This window comes from Lagopus leucura, unplaced genomic scaffold (genome assembly GCF_019238085.1).
Source record: "Lagopus leucura isolate 7727_CA_CO unplaced genomic scaffold, USGS_WTPT01 Super-Scaffold_1, whole genome shotgun sequence".
In the NCBI taxonomy this organism is placed as follows: Eukaryota; Metazoa; Chordata; class Aves; order Galliformes; family Phasianidae; genus Lagopus; species Lagopus leucura.
Genome location: NW_024962250.1, coordinates 21,645,314 through 21,662,840, shown reverse-complemented (window position 1 = coordinate 21,662,840; position 17,527 = coordinate 21,645,314). Strand labels below are relative to the sequence as shown.

The 17,527-nt window shown below is 41.9% G+C and overlaps 1 protein-coding gene across 4 annotated transcripts in view; it reads right to left on the bottom strand.

The window, feature by feature from the left end:
- The window catches only part of GPATCH2L (G-patch domain containing 2 like), a 187,271-nt gene that overhangs the window by 155,953 nt on the left and 13,791 nt on the right, over positions 1–17,527 (bottom strand). For 2 of the 4 annotated variants that reach the window (XM_042865040.1, XM_042864953.1), the window contains exons 7-9: positions 17,098–17,137; positions 14,767–14,852; positions 3,700–3,791 (exon numbers count right to left, since the gene is read on the bottom strand). In XM_042865040.1, the coding sequence (XP_042720974.1) occupies positions 3,700–3,791; positions 14,767–14,852; positions 17,098–17,137 (218 nt within the window). The remainder of the gene's footprint in view (positions 1–3,699; positions 3,792–14,766; positions 14,853–17,097; positions 17,138–17,527) is intronic. The other 2 variants (XM_042865125.1, XM_042865212.1) reach the window with 1 other exon arrangement.

The following is a 17,527-nucleotide window of genomic DNA, read 5'->3' as shown; positions in this document are numbered from 1 at the left end:
TCTGATAAGCAGTTTCAGAAGCTGCTGACACCTTTACAAATTTTTTAATTAATTTATTTTACAAGTATGAACGCATACAAAGAGAAACAAAATCTATTTAAGAAGATTTTTCATCCAGATTCATCAGTGGGATGCCTGAATAAAATGTTGGTTATTTGGTTACCGTGTGCACTGCTACATATACAGGTGGCTGAAACACACAACCACAAACACTGAACACATTAATATGAAGTTGGACAGTTGTTCGCTGTGTGTTTCATGACCATACACACTTGTGGTCTACTCTAACAAATGGAAGGCAGACACAACAATCTTCTTGAGATCCCTTTCAAGACAGAGAATAATTACAATGAGAATAAGGAAATACTATTTCTCAGACCACAATGCCACTGAGGAATTCACACAAAAAATATACCACAATGGAGTCTAACAGAATACAAGGACACTATCAACAAATTCTGATGCCCCTAATCTTAGATCACTGAAAGTTTGAAGGCCCTTCATCACCACAGACCTTCCTGCTGTCTAGGCACTGGCTTTTGGTCCCTGAATTGGACAAACTTTTGATCTAATCTAGTACAACCAGTGTTTCTCCAGATCTCCTTATTCCTTGGCCAAATTACATCAGTTAGACTTTTGATCTTACCCTGTTAAAGCATTAGGAGTCACACACAGAGGTATCACGTAGTATAGAAAGCACTAACTTTCATTTTCAGTCTCTCTCAACACTCACACAAGTGTATCAACTTATTTTTGATTACAATTGTCACTTCCTGAAAAAAAAATGAATTTTCTGCCCTTTTCTTCCTTTGTCTCCACATGCAGGTCTTTTCCCAAAATGCTACTTTTCAACAACTCAGTTGTGATATTCAGGCTAGTTAGCCTCAAACTGTGGCAAATAATGGAGGTTTAATGCTATAATGACAAAGACTGTGGCATTGCTGCTACAGTAGTTTATGTTCTTTGACATTCGTACAGAGGTCTCTAACAAAACGTAACTACAAACCCTAAATATTGTCAGAAAAACATGTGAGAAGACAATGGAATAAACTTAGTTTGCTTGGGTCTCAAATAAACACATCTCCAGCTCCTTTCTCTCATTCCTGCAACTAGAAAGAAGCCGACATCCGCACCCCATATTCCTTTTATTAGCATCTTCTGATTTCAGCCAAATTCAACTCAAAACTTTCAGTGGATGACGGCGGCGGGGGAGGTGACAGGGGAAGATTTGTAGCTGCATGTTTAAGAAAGAAGCTAAATTCATCACAATGACAGGGGAGAGTGTTGGCAGAGATTTGAGCTATTTATTCTTTTAGGAAAATCCTATAAAGAATGACACGAGGAAGCCTCTATCTGCAGTCTTGTTCATCACACTGGTGAGGAGTCCGATAACAGATGTATGCAGTAGTGTGATTTAGTGCCGGGAGCTGGCCCCTGATGTGTATTAATACAGCGGCAAAGCGGAACGAGCCCCTCTTCATCACTCATCTCTATAAAAGAGGTGGAATCTGAGATGGCCCGATGTTCGGCAGAGCAAGCCCATTTGTTCTGCTGACTGATGGAGCCAGCTCAGGCTGTGTCCTTCACCTCCATGGGGCACTCAGGTTGCAAAAAAGGAGATCACTGAAGCAGGAACTGGTCAACAAGTGAGACGAGAGCAGTTGGACTCTGCTAAGAAGCTATTTAAAAGTGAAGAAATCCAGCGCGGTGTATTTCTGCAGTGACAGACACGGGCCTGCATTTTGATCCACCCGTGTTCCATCTTTTGCAAAAGGAATAAGGCACCACAAACAGAAAGAGCTTCTGCAGTGAGAAAATGAGGCTGCCATGATTCCTCAGGGACAGGAAATTCAGCATATGGCATCTGTGCAGTGATGTGTAGGTGAACGAAGGCAGAAAAATCTGCATCTGTCCCACCAACATCCAGCAAGCGTAAGATGCTTCAGTTAATTCTGCATTACTGCAGAGTAATTCAGTGTTATTGCTTTGGGCATCAGTAATTCTGCAGTCAGAGCATCTTTAACAGAAATACCACCAAACTTCAGAAGTTTCCAAGTTATGTGCCCAGGTTGTGCTCCAGCTGCAACTGAGAGAACGCTGCAGAAAGTCAGCAAGGATACAGCTTCAGTTACCCAATCACAGGAACTACTTTCTGCAAGTCCTGTAGAAAACCCTGACCATCTGTTAACGTTGCTGGAGATGTTTCTAAGCAGGTTCAAAGACAGAGATCTTTGCCATTTCTGACTATTAATGATTTTGCAGCAGTTTTCTCTCTATGATCAACACAAGCATCTTGTCCAGATTCCAGAGCTACGCTCTCCTTCCTTCATTTGTAACACTTCATTTTTTCCAACTTCTCCTGAAAGACTATCAGACCTCCATGCTATTTTCCACTGCTGAGTTCCAGTCCAGATGCAGATTCAGTTCCGTGAAAAATGTTCATCATGCACTTCATCTAATCAAATATATTTTAGATAATATTTTGAAAGATACAGGCACAGAAATAGAAGCTCTCCCTATAGAATGTAAGCAGCAATGCAGCACAGAAATTGCACTCTGAACTAAAAAACAGACAGGTAACAGTGTCTCATCATAATGAAACATGAGCATTCATACCGAAAAAACCTAGTATACCAGAACTAAAATTCTGTGGCTACAAATATGCAATTTTATTAATCCTTTCACTACAGAAGTCTGAATACCCTAGCACAAGATACTCAAAAGCTAGAAAAGGACATCCTAAATCAACAGTCAATAACAACATTTTCATTGAGCAACAGATTATTAATTTTCATGTTCTTTTATCTTTTTTTTTTTTTAACATAAAACCTTTTAAACACTCTCCAATCCAGATCTCTGGCCTGGAAAGATGGCATAGCTTTCTTCCCTATTTCATTATTCTATTGTCTATCCACCTGCCCTACAATGAAACCCACCAAACCTCATTCCTCCTATTAATCTTCAATTCCATTGGCTTTTATGGTTTTCACATCATCATTTTTCCCATCAGCTCAACCAACTCTTTATTACTGGATTGTACACTGTCTTAATGAGCTAGCTGGAAGGACACTGGTCATTTAGCAGCAGGAAAAATGTTTCAAGCAATGAGAGAATATAAAGAAGTCTCCTAAAGTCCTCTGTGTTCTGCATACACACTTTCTCAGATTCTGAAAGATGAATAAACCAGCTCTTTAATCACTACAACCAGAGTAAGAAAAAATGTGACTTTTTTAAGCTCAACAGCAAGACAACTCCAAGAGAATACAGCTCTTCTCACTGAGTGATCACGCAAAAACTGCCCGATTTCTCCTCCTGCAAAGTGCCTTGTGGCACCCTGAAAAAGCTACCAGCTGATGTCAACCCAAAAGTGGAGGAACAGTACAGCATGCTGATCATCAAGTGCTGCACAACTTAGGAACTGAGGAAGGAACTCCTTCTTGACAAAACAGATTATTAGCCACCACACAGTGAAGCACTAAGTTATGCTAGCTTCACGTAGCTGCGTTATCAGACCTTTTTGTTAGGCAGCTTTTCATGCTACACAAAAAACACACGACATTTTCTCACAGGTTGCCTTTCTCACTTTTTGTTTTTAGTTTCAAATTGAGGTAATGCTATTTTTCACTGCTCTGACTTTGGCACTCTGCCCAAGAGGGACACGACTTTAGAAATGCTGACACACACACAAATCCAGGCTACCTGACGTTGGGCTGGACACGGAGGCTGCAGCTGGCTTTCGCTTCCTCTTGATGTCCCTTGAGCACGGTGGTCCCAGGTGTACATTTGCTTGCCTACAGAGAAATTAAAACAGCAAATTAAACTCTGTTCCAGTGTCACCTTCCCACAAGATTCTGGCTGATCATCTCCAGCCCTCCTCTGCCTCAGTCTGCCCCAGTAACCAAAATGAATCAAAGGCTTCCCAGGGAAGTTTCCCTCACACCTTTTGTTATCATACAATTAGGATCCATTTCTTTAAGAGCGCACACCCATAAACTGAGCAGAATAATTATTATTTCCTAGCATTTAAAGGATATGGAATAGTAATCACTTTTACATAACTCTTTTGCATAAGTAAAGACGTGATCAGGCAGTGATATGACACACCCTATCATTATTTCTGCACAAGTTTAAAAAAAAGGCTGCAAAATTGCCTGGAAGAAATTCCATTTGCTCACTTATTCAGGAATTATTTTGCTACATACATATATTCAGAGCTGTAGAGAACATCTCAGGATATACCTATAGTCCAAATGACTACAAAAGTAAGTTCATAAATTTAGTTAGAAACTCAAAACTTTCACGCATTTTCAAAATTAAAATTTCCTTATAGATGATACAATGAAAACAGCTGAATCTGGCTTGCAATATTATAGACTTTCTGACACCTGAAAGAGAATGGAGAGGCATAAACTGTCCCAGCCACACCAGCTGACAACCCTTCGTCAGTTAAGAAGAAACCTGCCTTATTAGGAGCGGCTCAAATAGAGCAACTCCTCCAAGTTCTACATGTTGAAAGAAAGGAAGATTCATTCAGAAAAGACAGCCTGGAGCAGGAAAAAAAAGAAAAAAAAATCAGCCCAGAGCATCTCATTCTACAGAATGTTTATCCAAGCACGAAAAACTTTCACAAGTTTTTCTACAAGATGACATGAGCAAGAGATCATTGCTTCATATTTCCATACCAAATTCTTCTTTTAAAAAAAAGGTGTATCTGTAATATCATCTAATAGAATTTAGGAAGCTGAATTTATGCAACTATGAAATTTGCTGCTGTACAACTGTACAGAACAGTGCAAGGAGCACACAAAAAATCCACATACAAGTAAAAATTACCAATTGTTTGAATGCTGCTGGGCCTACCTACTTACCTTCAACAAGTATGCAGTCACAAAATAAGAAAGAAAAAACAACAAAATAGCTACCATTCTGCATTCTCAACTGAAATTCCCAAGTTCTACATGATTTGTCATCTTAGTTTGACATTAAGGCACAACTTGAATTTTTTTTTTTTAACTTGCATTAAGTTTCACCAAGGGCCAATTTTTCAAATCATTTCTAGGAGCTCTTATCAATATAATTAGGCAGAAGTCTCCTTGCAACATGAACTAATGGCTTTCAAAAATACCAGCACACCTGGAGACTGCACATGCAAATCCCACCCTTCTACACATAAATGACTAACTTGTAAGTTAACCCATGTAGGCTTAAAGTTGCTTTTGTATATAGTCGTAATGGTGGCCATACAGTATTTTAGCACGCTCTTACAATGTATTCTCAAAAATTTAAGCACACATAAATAAGGAAAAGATAGACTAATTCAAGTGGAACTTCAGGTTTTTGATTCAACATCAATATTACAAAATAATACTACTGACTAGATGACTAAGTAGTTATATATGATAATCCAAATCATTATTACATCATAATAGAAAGGTTAACTTAATTTTATGAGCTTACCCCAATTATTAGCCAGCTGATCTTTTTTGAAGACTCACTACATACTACAGAGCAGGTATGCACAATTGTCTCCAGGGCACTTCATGCAATTTTTCCCACTTCACAAATGTTAGAGCCAGATTTAGAATAAGAGCTCCTGGTTCTCAGATCCGTGCTCAAACCACACCTATCCTTACCTCACAATTACAAAAAAAGAGTAAGAAAAAAGAAAAAGGGAGAGAATCTCATAATTCTTTCTCGTACTGAAAATAAAGGCACAGTGTACTCCAGCTGGAGACTAGTAGCAAGGACACTGAAACCAGCAGCCCTGCCTCTAACATACAAAGGCTTGGAGTTATAAATAGTCACCATCACACGTATTTCATTCAGGTTTATCCCTTATTGATCACCCACGCTCCAGTTAGTAAATCAGGAACCTATTGATTACTCAGTGGCTCTGACTGCCCTGGTGGTAAAAATGTCATTTTCAAGTGGCTGGTGCATTTTACAGGCACTGTAAATCTGCATACAGGGAACCTCCAGGTGGTAGATACTTTGGGAGAGGATGAAATGAAAGAATGTATACAGGAATGATATACCTCATTAAAACACGGGCAGGAAGGGTTCCTGTTACAATTCATGAATTGTTCATTTTCTGGTAGATACCACACTACTGGTATTATATTGGTAAGAGAAGAAATTGGCAAATCCCAGTTGTCTTAGTTTCAGCTGGGACAGATATTACCCTCTTGCTGGTATGGTTCTGTGTTGTGAATTTAGGATGAGAACGATGTTGTTAACACAAATGTTTTGGTTTAGTCCTAGAAGTTTTCAGCTTTGTGTTGCCCTGACAGTGATGGGCCAGGGGCACACAAGGAGCTGGGAGGGGACACAGCCAGGACAGCTGACCCACACTGGCCAAAGGGATATGCCATACCATATGGTGCCATGCTGAACAATAAAACGGGGATTTGGCTGGAGGAACTGACTGTGCTTGGAGACTGGCTGGGCATTGGTCAGCAGGTGGTGGGCAACTGCACTAGCAATTTGTATATTCTTCTACCATCATCATTATTACTTTCCCTTCATTTTCCGTCCTATTAAACTGTCTTTATCTCACAGAATCACAGAATCACAGAATCACCCGGGTTGGAAGGGACCCCAAGGATCATGTAGTTCCAACCCCCCTGCCTAGCAGGGCCACCAAACATACACATTCAGATCAGGTTGCCCAGGACCCCGTCCAACCTGGCCTTAAACACGTCCAAGGACGGGGCATCCGCAACCTCCCTGGGCAGCCCGTTCCAGGGCCTAACCACTCTCCTAGTAAAGAACTTCCCCCTAACATCCAACCTAGATCTTCCCTCCTTCAACTTAAAACCATTTCCCCTAGTCCTGCTGTTATCAGCCCTTCTGAACAGTTTACTCCCCTCCTGGGTGTAGGTTCCCTTCAGGTATTGATAGGCTGCAATGAGGTCTCCCCACAGCCTTCTCTTCTCCAGGCTGAACAAGCCCAACTCCCTCAGCCTGTCCTCATAGGGGAGGTGCTCCAGCCCCCTGATCATCTTAGTCGCCCTCCTCTGGACCCTTTCCAAAATCTCAATGTCTTTCTTGTACTGAGGGCTCCACACCTGGACACAGTACTCCAGATGGGGCCTCACAAGAGCCGAGTAGAGAGGGACAATCACCTCCCTGTCCCTGCTGGCCACCCCTCTCCTGATGGAGCCCAGGATCCCATTTGCCTTTCGAGCTGCCAGAGCGCACTGCTGGCTCATATTCAGTCTCTCGTCCATCAGGACCCCCAGGTCCTTCTCTGCCGAGCTGCTCTCAAGGACCACTCCTCCCAGCCTGTACAGGTGCCTGGGGTTCTTCCGGCCCAAATGCAAAACCTTGCACTTTGCCGTGTTGAACCTCATCAGGTTCACCCGAGCCCAGCCCTCCAGCCTGTCGAGGTCCCTCTGAATGGCATCCCTTCCTTCCACCGTATCAACCGCACCACTCAGCTTGGTGTCATCAGCAAACTTGCTGAGGGTGCACTCAATTCCCTCATCGATGTCATTAATAAAGATGTTAAAGAGCACCGGTCCCAAGACAGACCCTTGGGGGACACCACTTGTTACCGGCCTCCACCTGGACATAGAGCCATTGACCACCACCCTCTGTCTGCGGCCTTTCAACCAATTGCTTATCCATCAGGTCGTCCACCCATCAAATCCACTTCCCTCCAATTTGGAGATGAGGATGTGGTGGGGGACCATGTCAAAGGCCTTGCTCAGGTCCAGGTAAATGACATCGGTCGCCTTCCCTTCGTCCACCAATGCCGTCACTCCATCATAGAAGGCCACAAGATTAGTTAGGCATGACCTTCCTTTGGTGAAGCCGTGCTGGCTGTCTCGGATCACATGCTCATTCTTTATGTGACCGAGCATGTTGTCCAGGAGGATCTGTTCCATGATCTTCCCAGGCACGGAGGTGAGACTCACCGGCCTGTAGTTCCCCGGGTCCTCCCTGCTCCCCTTCTTGTATATGGGAGTGACATGACCCTTCCTCCAACCCACAAATTCCACCTTTTTTCCAATATTCCTCCCATCTCACTGTCAGGGGGAAGTGAAAGAATAGCTGTGTGGTGCTGAGTTGCCTGTCAGGTTAAACCACACCAGTTTATCAGCAAACTCATAGGAACAGCATTGCCAGCAAAGTAAGGTAATGGATATGCACAGCACACCGTCTCACAGCAGACAGATGTTAACTATAAAGTGTGAAAAATCTGTGTCATGATGCAACCATGAGTTAGTTTTTCAGAAAATGTAGATTTTAACAACTCCTCCAAACAGGTTAAAAATAACTCAGAGGTAGAACTGAACAGGGCCAAGAGGAAAGGATAACAGCAAATGCACATTGTAGCATTGTCACAAGCCTCCTTGTGAAGAAGTCAGAGGTACCAAGCATTGTGTGACAGATTTGAGCCTAAATTGAGAAAACACAATGGCACTAATCTGATCTTACTGGCTTTCTATTTCCTCTGCTAGGCTTCTATATTTTGTTGAACACTGCACGAACAGTAACAAGAAAACTATTGGACAGTGGCTGGTGATCATAAGAAAAAAAAATTGTAGTGCTAAATCACCATTAAATCTGCTAGTCAACCAAACACTAACATGGAAATCAACCTGTCTAGAGAGAACCGAAATTCTGCTCCAGGAAGAGAAAAACAGAACACACCTGGAGAGACAAAGCAGGATCCAAAATGCAGCTACCCTGGTAGCTACAATATATCCAATATATACAATAACACCACAGCTTTTTACTTACAGGAGTTAGAAAATGAGAAGTAACACATGTTAGAAACAAATGGTTTTATATGAAAAAAATCTATAGTTTCTTTCTAAACATGTCTATATGTATATTTTAATCACAAGCTAAGGAATTATCCAGGAAATATGGATTTATCTTTTGCTTAACATAGTACTCGAGGTACATGGTGATTCTACATGCAGCTCACACTGGAGAAAAATCAGGCTTTGCTATGCACAAAGCTGGGATTTGTTGTTGGCTTTAACGTGTCAGAAGGATTTTGAATGTTTCCTTGCTTCCAGTTTCCAGATAGTTATTATATAACTGTTTGTTTAAATTAAGTGTAACTGTATATACTGGACTGCCACCTCACTCCTACAGATCAAAGTGACCACATGCTGGACTGTCAGGATCATACAAGCCATAGATATAAAACCCAGAAAATTGTAGGGTTTAGGACTGCCAAGCAATACAATCCACGAAAAACAACACAAAGCACAAGCAGTCACCAGTTCACAATGAATCTAACTGAACAGAATTAGGTCCTTCAAACCCTCTCAGTCTGTAAAATGCTGTCCTCTTAAAACTCAGAGTAAAATACACCTCAATCTCAGAACAGAAGTCTTTGAAAACATCCTGCAAAACTAGCTGCTACAGTGTGTGGCCTTTTTGGAAACAGGTGGTGCATCGCACACTTGGGGGTGTACGTCTCTTACTGTAATCTCATATTATTCAGTTTCTCTCCTGACAACCTCTGGAAGAAGCAAAACAAGTTGATTATATAGAGAATATTAGGTAGCCATTAATCTACTGTCACACAAACAAGGGGTGCTATTATCCTCATGTTAAAATAAACATTCAGCAGAGACAGCATCTAACAAGGGTACTACTGCTAAAAAAAATGCCACACAACCCAAGTGCGGCTGCTGAGACGCTATATTCCCAGCAAACACAGGCCAAACGAAACATTCTTCCTGTGAATCTGGAAGCATTACCTGAGGTTTATGGTGGCACAGAGGAATTGCCAGGTCTTGGCATGGATCAACGGTTGAGCACCAGGTGAGAAGGTGTGGCCAACCCAGGGAGCTCAGGTACAAGCAATACACCTGAAAGACCAGAAGGGCTGGAGCCTGGATCCACCCCTCTTCACCCTCACTTAAGGGTTAGCAGCCGAAGGAGCAGCATCTCTCCAGATAGAGGTTGCACTCCTCTTGAGCCACTGCTGGTCACCGGAAGAAATGAGCTGATTTTCCTTCTTTGTTAACTTCTACAGCTTTACAGTACACGTATCTCAGTAGAAGGTATTGTCGTTACCTTCTTTTGCTACCCAAGTGGCCTCACAAAATTAAGAGTAGAATTTCTCCTCCTCTTTGAAACTACAGACTCAGATGGGCACCAAAGTTTGATCTGCACTTAACTTTTGTAAATCAATACAAATCTTGTGCATAAGAGAGTCTCCTCTGCTCTGCAGAACCTCATGGGACAACTTCTAGAGCAGATTTCCAGATTCCAAAGTCACTACAAGTTAGTTCACTTCTTCAATCATCTGAATCTAATAGGCCTTCATGCAGCAATGCTCTGTTCCCCTATGCATTCTAATCATGTAGCAGTTTCATTCACTAAAGTTTGCATACAGTGAACAGAAAGGAACACATTTTTTCAATCATTACTCAAGTAAGCATTCTAAGTAGAGATTATGTGATCCCATGTATTGTATTCTCTCTTTTCATATAGACCTATACAACATGGGTGTGCCAGTAAGAGCAGATACTTAACATTTGCCTGACCTGAGTACACAGATTTGGTAAAAGCAATATACTTCATAGCAGAAGAAAGCAGTAATAACTAAACAAGATGCTGAAACCAAGGGGAACTCATTTATTTTTCACTCTGGAGAATTAGAATTCACCAAAATGGAAGCACTAGGCCTTAGACAACTGATGCTAGACTGCTGTTTGTTGCATGCATGCATGCATGAAGAATTCACTTATATCCCCAACTGGAATATTAACTGGAATATTAGTAGCAAAGGAAGACATGAAAGTGCTCTGGCTAAATGAAGAAAAAAAAGAAACGGAAGAATGATACCTAAAGCAGCTGATGCATAAACATACATATAGACATCTCAGGAAGATGAAGATGTGTGGATAGATTGCATGGAATAAACTGGATACTGTCCGGATCAAGTGGGAGAGCATGAAATTGTGAAAATTCATTCAATGCTTCAGCTACCTCAGGAAAGGCCTGACCCACTTGCAGGCAATCTCTATATTTCCATATGCTTGGATAAGAGGCCAAAACACCAGGATCTCTGTACAGATACAACAGAATGAGGTTTGCATAGACACGCATATTTCTAGAGCTGGAATTGCAGACGTTCCTCAAATCTCCAACTGCATCACCTACTTGCCATCTCACCGGGCACTGACATCCACTTTTCTTAAGACATTAGTTTTCACCCATAACCCTATTTTCAAGACTAAGCAAACAATAAATTATATTAGGGACAATTTATTGCCTACCCTCCTGTCTTATTCTACCTGTTTTACAACTCAAATTGAAGGGAACATTGGTTCTAGACTCTTCTGGAACTCACCCTGCCTCAACAGAATTACACCCCACGAAACAACAACCTATCACATTTTTCCACTGACAGATTCACTGACTAGCCAAAGTCTAATAAAATATTCTGCTTAAGCCTGTACAAAATTGTATCAAAACCAGCATTGCCAGCAGGAGCAGAGATGCGATCATCCCTCTGTATTCAGCCCTGGTGAGGCCACACCTTGTGTACTGCGTTCAGTTTTGGGTCCCTCACTACAAGAAAGACACTGAGGTACTGGAGATGTCCAGAGAAGGGCAATGAAGCTGGTGAGGGTTCTGGAGCACAGGCCTTATGAGGAGCTGGGACTGTTTAGTCTGGAGAAGGGGAGGCTCAGAGGTAACCTTATTGCTCTCTACAACTACCTGAAAGGAGGTTGTGGTGAGGTGGCAGTCGGCCTCTTCTCCCACATAACTAGTGATAGGACTAGAGGGAATGGCCTCAAGTTGTGACAGGGGAGAGTCAGGTTGGACTTTAGCAAATGCTGCTTCTTTGAGAGAGTGGTCAGGTGTTGGACTGGGCTGCCCAGGGATGTGGGGCAGTCACCAAGCTTGGAGGGGTTCAATAAACGTTTAGATGTTGTACTGAGGGACATGATTTAGTGGGAAATATTGGTGATTGGTGGACAGTTGGACTGCATGATCTCAGAGGTCTTTTTCAACCTTGATAATTCTATGATTCTATGAAAATCCTCTTCAAGTGGAGTTCAAGATAACAATTCTTTTCAGACCACTCTTTCTCCCAGAAAGGTAAGTGGGTAGAAAGGAATGAAGGGAGGATCACTTGGGCTGTCCATGCCAGTCTCGTCTTGCTTGCTTTTAACAGCCAGCATCGTCAAGCAGAAACCTTAACAGACAAGACATGATTAGCAAACGCTTTGTGCTCTTAAAGGAGAGTAATTATAGGCATGTGAAAAAAGGAAGAGATCCCTGAGGTACTCTTACTTGCATGCCTCCCGAGAGGCAGCAGGGCCATTAAAAATTCCATGATGAAGAGGAAAAACAGCCTGGGAACAGCCAGGAGGCAATACAGCAAATTAATACACCAGTTGTCCCTTGGGAGGGCTGCAAGAAAGCAGGAAACTCTCCTTGCTTCACAAAATAAAATTATACCACTAATGATAACAGTCACCACACACACAAAACTGCTTCTAATGATGGGTGTGAAATTCCCAGCGCTACGCACACACTTTGAATGAATCTCTTCTCATCACTGATATAAAGCAAGAAAGGTAATCTTGAAAGTGTACAATTCACACAGCCATTCAGACAAGACTTCCCAAAGAACATTCCACACAGAATCTCCTTGACAATGAAAAGCCTTTCCTGAACACCTCTATCTGTGCTCAGGACTTTGGCTAACAGCTCTGCCTAAATGAAGCACTGCGTGACCAATCACGTGCTGCACCTCGAGATGAAGTGCACCAAAATCTACCACAGAGGCAAAGAAAACACTTCCATGGCATAGAACAGGCTCCAGCTGGTAGTTACACATCCACTGGTTAGTGGGCATGGTAGAGAGCGGCTGGCAGCTGGACCAGGTGATCTTCAAGGTCTTTTCCTACCAGAACAATTCTGTGATTTGTGATAAAAGGAATTCAACAGAAAGGTATTTTTCCACTGCACAGAGGGCATGAGATTAAAGAAACTGGATATCCATAACATCAAAACAGGTTCTTCTCTAAAACACTTCACATTGCTCTCAGGACATTAGCCTTCCCCACCATATTCCGACACATTTCTGAGTAGAGTTTCTCCAGGACCAGATGCAGGCTGATAGAACTTGCTAAAGAGCAAGCTATAGGAACTGACTCCATCCATGAAAAGAGAGGAAAAGGAATTGGGAAATACCTGAACAACAGCTCTTGTTAAGAGAATGTTCCTGTGAAGGAATTTTCCTCTGTGCCCCTGGCAGCATCTCTATGTAAACATCTTGCACTGGAAAGCTCACTCATACATGAGACCATATAGCATTTTTTAATTCTTACCATAGTTTTGCACTCCCTCCTCCCCAAATTCTTTCACACATTAATAATATTTCACAATATAATAAGAAGCTACTTTTTCAAACAACAGACACTTATAAAAATGCACTCACTGCTGGAATGGGACAAACTACTTCCCTATCAACATTCAGTAACGAATCATTAGGATTATGTCAGCCACTTATTCTCTATAGGAAGGAGCCAAGCTCATACCGATAGGATAGCTAGACTATACATACAGTAAATATAAACAAATATGATCACTCCAGCTTCAGAAACATCTTGTCACAATCAATGGCTTTGGAAAAGGCCTTCACTGATCATTATAAAAGGGAGACAGTTTGCCCTGTTCAAATTTGAGAGCTGTCGAGATCCCCTTTCTGAAGAACAAACAGAAAACAGTTGGTCTCCCCTCTAACTGTTTCACAAAGTGGAACAAGAAAGGTTACCTTCACTGCAAATGAAGAGACCAACCAAACTTCTTGCTTCACAGGCACTAAACATCCCCAGACTGGTGCAAAAGCACCAACTTGCTTATGCACAACCTTCCAAACTATTTTTGTTCTCATCCATATGAATGTTTAAGAGCTGATTTCTCTCCCCCCCAAACCTTTTTAGCTTTAGCATGCTGCCTACAGCAGCATGAGGTCATGGTGCGGTATCACAAAATTCCCTGCAGAAGCCAGAGGGAGGAGAGGCTTTGCTGGGTAGATGCCAAGCTTTTGCTCAGACACACACAACCTCAGTACATTTTTCATGCTCTATTTGCTAATTAACAAGGGGAAAAAAAACCCCATGAAGCTGAAAGTCCAGACGGTTCTTTCAGATTTGGTCCTTTGTACAAGCACGTAAGCAGAACTGTGTCCCAAGCAGGATCTTGCTTCCTTGTACAGTGAAAGAGCTCAAGGGCACCTTACCTTTAGATAGTCACCTGCAGCACAAGAACAGAAGTCACTGCCAAGGACAACTCTTGGATGTAATTTAGGATTATTCAGCAGAAGGTGCCTGAACAGCAAGTTAACCCCAACCATGCAAACTCAAATATATCTCAACATTTGGGCAAATGCTACAGGAACGCAGAAAAATACCAAGCCCTTAGGAGTCACCTAATCTTGTTCTGATTTTAATACTGGACAATAATACTACACCCATTCATACCAAAGCAACAGAGTTGCAGCAACTGAATGCACAAGCAAGAACAGATTACATCTGTTTGTAAAAACACAGTATGTCCTGCCTAGGTGTCTTCAATACACTCTAAGTGCCTACAGTACTGAGCGTGCCAGATAATCTGCACTGGTATGTTCTATGCTGACTTTGAACACAGGTCCCCTAGGGAAAAGTGCACTAACTTCCATGCCTGTGACAACTGTTCAGACTGCATAGTACTAATGAAGACACACATGGAAGGGAACCAAGACAACCCAACAGAGCAGAGAAAGGGAGTTACCTGGCAGTGCAGTGTGCTGGTGAGCATCTTCGGTGGGAAGCATCAGCAAGCACATCCAGAGAGTACAGAGGAGATAATGGATTGAACTGGAAAGTCAAGAGATTTTATTTAAGCAAACCATTAAAAGAAACAGTCTCCAGATACAGCTGCTCAGGACTATTCCCTACAGCTGTTCATACAGCATAAGAACACTTCTCTGAAACACCAAGGGATGAGGTTAGATGAGAACCGACTCTCAGTTCAGACAATGGCCTTGCACAGGGTGCAAATCTCATAACCATCTTCTCCCAGCAGACAGCCCTATGAGCACACTTCTTTTTCAACTCACATTATTGGAAATGCTGATTGACTGAGAGCATGCTCAAAGAGCTCTATTGCTGCACATGAGTAAAAAAATCCATCTCCCTCTAGTGAAGCTCCTTGTCCACATTCATATTGTAGAATGAAAACTTAATGCTATAACTAAGGAGAGCACAGAACTTCCCAACAGTCTCAATATTCCTCTATATTCACACATGTCACTGAAACAGATCTCTAAAAGGCTCAGGTCCACCAGGGTCTGCTCACAATGAGCTCAAAATTCATTCCACAGCAAGTGAGCTGCTCCTCTCAGTTACAAGCTTTAATTGCAAACTGCTTAAAACAATTTTCTGAAATCATGTGTGGTCAGGCTAATCTTACATCCTTTGTACGGCATACACTGACAAGCCATCAAGCCTGTGAAAGACAGTTTATGGTGGAAGATGCAGCCCTGCATTTTTTTAAGGGATGGGAAAGACATGGAACAATCTACTCAGTGTACAGAGCAAACCTAGCTCAATATGCAAATAGATGGCTTAGGCTAGTAGTTGCCCTAGTCGTCCACATTACAGTTCCATTCAACATCTATTTCTTTATAATTCACACCACAAGCAGGAAAATTCATTTCCATCTGTTTTGCAAAGTGCTTGACCGATTTCCAGAATGTTTGCTCTTATATTACTAGGATTACTGACGCATTTTTAAATAGGGAAAATCCACAGCTGTAGCAACTCTTGTCATCAATGTTATATGGAAGCCTAGAATTCAGTATTAGGCCTTTATCTTCAAACTTTCTGATGCACTACAAAGCTTCTGTTTTCAGTGAGCTGCTCCTTAAATTGGGCTATTAGTTTACCATCAGTGAAATAATGCTGCAGCTGCACCATAGGGGAGAATCATCAGTACCTCTCTGTAGCTGAAGCAAGTTCAGTTATGAAAAATAAAACTAATTTATATTGGTCATTTATAAGCTGAGTTATCTCTCTTATCTTTAACAACATAAAAGTGGTATGTGAAATGCTGTCATTAATAAGAAATGCACAGTTGCACAAAGGACATAAAATTATCTCTTTGCACAAAGATTTAAAAATAATTTCTTGCCATATGTGTATCTGTAGTCACCTATAGTGTAAAACAATGTTTGGTCCTAGTGTTCACTAACCAAAAGTCAACTAGCAATAGAACAGAAGGGTAGGAACACCACTACAGCACTACCCTGTAAGTGGAAGATCTTTTTTGCTAGCCACTATCTGGAACCTGGAGTCTTACATCATGAATAAAACAGCCTTCTACCACTGAAGGTATATAAAATTTACAAAGGAAGAATACAAAAGAAGTGCCTACGCCACAGATTCATTCACTTAAAAGAGTGCCCATTCATTTCTTTCTATTTCCTGTTACATCTGCTATTTAATTACAGCCAGATAACAATTTGTGTTTTTAATTTTTTCCCCTTCTCTGTTGATGAGACTATCAGGAAGGAGCTTGAGCCAAATAAGGCAAAACAAAGCATGTGAAAACAGAAGAATGTTCTAATTATCATGGAATTCTGTGAGGCCAAAGTTTCTCCTGACAAGAGTCATTCTCCCTTCCACAAATTATTGGAGAGGAAGGCAAACACTAACCTGAAACACCGGGACAACAAAAGGAGCCCCTGAGCTATTCAGACAACATAATGCCAGAGACATGGGTTGCACTCAAATCCAGAAGACAAGTTACCAAAACAAAAAGGGACAGAGCTACTGGAACAGGCTGCCCAGAGATGAGGTTGATGCCCCATCCCTGGAGACTTTCAAGGCGAGGCTGGACCAGGCCCTGGGTAACCAAACCTAGTTGTGCACATCCCTCTTCATTGCAGGGGAGTTAGGCTTGATGATCTTTAAAGATCACTTCCAGCTCTAAACGTTCTGTGATTCCACATTACCTCATGTGCTAAGGCCACGGTGTGAGGGAAATCAGAAGCCAGCATTGTGTTCTTTCTAGAGAGAAGGAAACCAAGAAAATAAAAAAGGTAGAGCATAGACAGCTTACCTGGTTGCGATCTCTCTTCCCCATTGATGGTAACCAAAAACTGGAAGGAGGCAGAGTTGGAAGGGCAGGTGGGAGCCATGCCATGGAAGGAATGAACATTGAGGGGAAAAAAGAGGATTGAGGATGAGGAAAAAAGGGCAAAAGAAGAACAAACACGGAGGGAAAAAGAGAGATTAAGCATCACTATTAAAAACAACAAATGCCAAATCCAAGTAAGAAAACTGAGGACTGACAGCTGGTGAAGGCTGGACCCACTGCATTACAGGTGGAGAGGAGCTACATCTACCTAATTATAGCCCCACAAGAACAGCATTAGAGGGATGCCAAGGGATAGGCACCATCTCTATTTCTATTGCTGACTCTAATTTTAAAACACAGTTTGGGGAAGGAGACATAACACACCCAAGAAAGAGAAAGCAAATTCACTACT